This window comes from Peromyscus californicus, unplaced genomic scaffold (genome assembly GCF_007827085.1).
Source record: "Peromyscus californicus insignis strain IS unplaced genomic scaffold, ASM782708v3 Scaffold_10__1_contigs__length_136768540, whole genome shotgun sequence".
In the NCBI taxonomy this organism is placed as follows: domain Eukaryota; kingdom Metazoa; phylum Chordata; class Mammalia; order Rodentia; family Cricetidae; genus Peromyscus; species Peromyscus californicus.
In genome coordinates this window covers 34,924,147-34,928,784 of record NW_026294391.1, presented here as the reverse complement: position 1 = coordinate 34,928,784, position 4,638 = coordinate 34,924,147, and the positions used below count along the sequence as shown (strand labels likewise).

Sequence of the window (4,638 nt, the reverse complement as noted above, 5' to 3'; positions counted from 1 at the left end):
CTTAGGCTCGCAAATATAGGATAGATGATAGAATATTTTCTTTAATTTTGCCAAATACAAAGATTAGATATTGTAACTATAATTCTTGCTTGATAACTGTTTATTATATGTAATTTTACCATGTTAAAGATAAAACCTTCCTTTTTTGTTAGATAGAAAAGGGGGAAGTCTTGTGGGATGGTCTTTCTGTATGTTGTGAATATGTGTTGCTACTATTGGTTAATAAAGATGCTGTTTTGGCCTATGGCAACATAGGATATAGCCAGACAGGAGATCCAAGAGAAAAACCAGGAGAAGAAAGGCAGACTGGGGGAGATGCTGCAAGCCACCAGGGGAGCAAGATGTAGTAGAACACAGGTAACTCCTTGAGACATGTGGCAATACACAGATTAATAGAAATGGATTAATTTAAGATGTAATAGCTAGCTAGCAATAAGCCTGAGCCACAGACCAAACAGTTTGTAATTAATATTAAGTCTCTGAATGATTATTTTATAAAAACTGCTGCTGCCCAGGCAGGACTGGATGGGACCAAGAAACTTCAGTCTACAGTAGCCATTAAGAAGCACTATTCCATGTCCTCTGTATCAGTTGCTGTCTCTAGGTTCCTGCCTTGAGTTCCTACTCTGAACTTCCTAGATGATGTACTATAGCCTGTAGGAAAAAAAAACCTGGATTGGCAGGACTAGCTAAAGCTCATTTGTGTTCAATTTTTCTGTTTCAAAATTAAAAATAAATCTCTTTTAGGCATGAAAACAGACAAAAAAATCTTCCTCCACTGTAGCAGGAATCTTAAAGAGTCTTATTAATAAAATCAAACCTGGAGCCAGGTACTGGGGTCAATGCTGGACGATCAGAGAGACAGGACAGGCCACAGCTACCTCACCTCACCAGTTCCTCAGCTGGTCTTGTTTCCTCAGACTGGAAGCTTCTGTGTCCTCATCCCAATGGCTCTCAGCTGAACTGTGCTGCTCAAAACCTAAAAGCTTAACCAGCCAAATGCTTCTAGTTCCTGGTCTTCACACCTTATATACCTTTCTGCTATCTGCCATCACTCCCTGCGATTAAAGGATCACTTCTTGGGATTAAAGGTGTGTGTCACCATACCTGGCTGTTTCCAATGTGGCCTTGAACTCACAGAGATCCCAGATGGATTTCTGCCTCTGGAATGCTAGGATTAAAGGCATGAATGCCAGCACAATATTTTGGGGAACACAATACCACCACACTCCACCTCAAGTCTCTTTTGGTCATGGTGTTTTATTCCAGCAATAGAAACCTTAACTATGACACACTGAATGATTACAACTTGACTGAGGATTTAGATGCCCTATAACAGATCACTAATTGGGTTTATTACATGTGTTGGATGCCAATAGTCTTTGCTCTTTCCAGATGGCATAATGAGCATGTAGTAACCTAACCATATACTTTGGAATAATGTTGATAAAATTTTGATTTCCTTTCCCAAAATCAGTCACCTCATTAGGGATATTTTGGGCCTTTGGGGTTGAAATGGAAGGGGATACTAGAGAACCTTTCATTATTTTCTGGGTAGCAATAGCATATGCTGTCTTATTTTCTTCATTTACAGTGTAACTGTTCCCATTATTAAACTACATCAATCCTGGATTTTTAGGGGCTTGTCACATAAATCATCAGACTCATTATAGTGTTGATATTACTAGGGTATGACAGTTTAGATTCACTGTTAATTTCACAGGATCTAGACTCTAGATTCTAGAATTACACATAATAAGTTTCAGGACACACTTGTGAGACATTATGTAGATTTTGTTAGCCTCTGGGAATGCCTGTATGGGGTTATATTAAATAAGTGAGTTGAAGTGGGAAGACCTTCCCTACAGGTAGGCAGCACCATTTCCTAGGCTTGGGTCACGGACTGCATGAAAAGGAGAAAGCAAGTCAAACCGCATTTGCCTCTCTCTGTCTTCTAACTGTGATTACAATGTAATCAGAATCTCAAGATCCTGCCACCATGACATCTTTGCCACTATGAACTAGACCCTGGACTCCCAGCAAAATGACCTCTACTTTCAGGAATTTAGTTTGGGGTTTTCTTTGGGGAGTCTCTCAAGCTATCCCACTCCATCCAAGTTACACCTAGCTATAATTATTTCATTGTTCTGTTGTTGATGGTGAGTAATATGTTTCTGTTACATCTCCCTAGGAAATGTCTCACAAGAAGGAAAGGCATAAAAAATGTATGGAACTATATCAGGGAATACTTGTGCTAATTAGGTATAGGAGAGACTGAAAATATTTAGTATGTAATAAAATTGGAGTACAAAGAAAATAAAAGATAACATGGGATGCCTCAAATTTTAAAACTTTAGGAAAAGAAAAATCTATTTAAAGGACTAAATGAGGGAGCAAAGAAATACGGGGAATAATTTCACAGGTATTTTGACAAATGCATTGTGGAGATTCCTTATAGCACTCTGTAACATAGTTTGGGAAATTTCATCTGGTGGAGAGTTGCAATTTTTATGGCATGGGAAACATAATTTTTATGGATTTAGAGGATGATGTAAGGGATCAAGATATTTTGATACTCATTTCCATGTCTACTATGTTCCTTGATTATTTACCTTCAGCAACAGTAATTAAAATCCATAACTCATAAGTGAGCAAGATTTTATTTGATGAAAATCCAAAGGCCAATCAATGAAATTCTAAAGCAACCAAAACAGGAAATATGAATGGAGGCCACTTGTCCACCTTTGGCATGTTCTGAATCTGGAAATTTTAGGTAGATATCTGAAGAATACTTGTGATTACTTCTTGTAATTTTGGATTTTCAAGTCTATGTAAGTTGGAAATTTACATTTAAATATTAGAATATATATGAGAACGCCGGGGAAGAGTGAAAGAAAGGGAAATTGTGCCACCCACTAGAAATAAGAAGGAAGAAAGAGTTGCCATTGTCAGTGCAGTGCCAACTCTCTGGGTATCTGGGAAGGACGGCATGAGGAAATACGGGGGGAAGTCAATCCTGTCCTTGTGAATGATGGCTAAATAGTTGTACAAGACGGAAAGGAAGACAAAGCCGCTAGCAATGATGTTCAGAACCCCTGAAAAGAAGAATGGATTGTAGGTGGCTTTCTTCCGGAGTCTCCCTGAGTAAATTCTCCAAAGAGCAGCAATGATGGAGATTGTCGCAACCATGCCGAGAAAGCTGGAGACAAGTAACAGGTGTTGTGCAATTCGAATATCCAAAGGAATGAAGGTATCCTGGTAGGTATATGGGTAACACACTCTGAAAATGCTGGAAATATTTTCCTGTTGGTAAACGCAGGTCATCCACATCCCCACTAAAGTCATGCTGGGCTTGGAATCGATGGGCTCTTTAAAAGACCACATTCGCCAATGAGGTAGGGCCATAGAGACGCTACAAAGGATCCATGCAAGGATGGCAGCAGCAAAGCCTCCTAGCTGCTGGTTGTCACGGCTGCTGACCATTTTAATGGTGACACTGAACACCTGGAATCTGCAAAGAAACACAGGACATCATGAGGATGGGCTCTTCAGGCCTGGGAGATTGTCCCCTGTTGGGGCAGTACCAGAAGAGAAGGGTTATGTTGAGCAGGTGAGCCTTTGACCAGGAAATCTCCTGCAAGGCATGTGTTCTGATCAAACTCAGAGGGACTAGCTCTGTGGCAACATTTACCAGCAGGTTGATAATCCACACACCACCTAAGATTTATCTTTTACCATTGTTTATAGACTCACAATGAAGTTTGGCCCCAAATATTTAACCATCCAGATTGTCATCATAGCATGAAATTTCGTACTGAAAATAGAAAGCCAACTGAAGCACAACAGTGGATAATTTATGCATTATCCATACCATGGAGTTCCATGCCAACCTTAAAGATAGAAGTGTGGTCATATATTCAAGCTGTGTTATTTTTGACTCAGCACATATAACTATTCATTTTTTGTGACACTGTATGGCTCTGTATCCCAGGCTGGCCTTCAGCTACAGGCAATCCTGCCCCCTCTCCTTTTCAACTGTTGGTATTAGAGGCAGGAACCACCACATCAGCTAACTAATGTCATATTCAAAGTCTATCAATGCTACAACCAGTGTGAGAAGATTGTCAACTTCCATAATATTTCTCATTGTATGGATGACCCATGCTTTCTCTGATCAATCATTGAATTTCTATGTCTGGATTAATACTGAGTTTTACTTATTATGAATGGTGCCATGTGCATTGTATGTAAGGATATCATGTATATATACCTATGTGTGTATGTATGTATAACTTATTAACTTATGTTGATATACATTCTCACTTTCCTTGGGTTTATCCTAAGGAACAGGATTGAGTTTGTGTAATACAGTGTCTAGTGTATATTTTAGAATTTATTAAATTGAAGAAATGACTAAGTTTAGAAAATATACTATAGAAAGAAAGCAAATGAAGTTATAATAACTGAAACATAGTCTACAACTAAGAACACAAATATCAAAATAACAAAATGACTGCAACTAACAATACTTTTCAATAATAACTTTAAGTACCAGTGGTCTCTACTTCCCAATCAAAAGTGTCAAGTTGGATAAAGAAACAAGAGCTATCTTTGTGTAGTCTACAATGAACTCACCTT

The 4,638-nt window shown here is 38.7% G+C and overlaps 1 protein-coding gene across 1 annotated transcript; it reads right to left on the bottom strand.

Annotated features, from left to right (window-relative positions):
• Positions 1-2,850: 2,850 nt before the first annotated feature.
• LOC128114174 (claudin-34-like) lies at positions 2,851-3,483 on the bottom strand. Its single transcript, XM_052744010.1, has one exon. The coding sequence runs from the start codon at positions 3,481-3,483 to the stop codon at positions 2,851-2,853; it is 633 nt and encodes a 210-aa protein (XP_052599970.1).
• Positions 3,484-4,638: the final 1,155 nt, after the last annotated feature.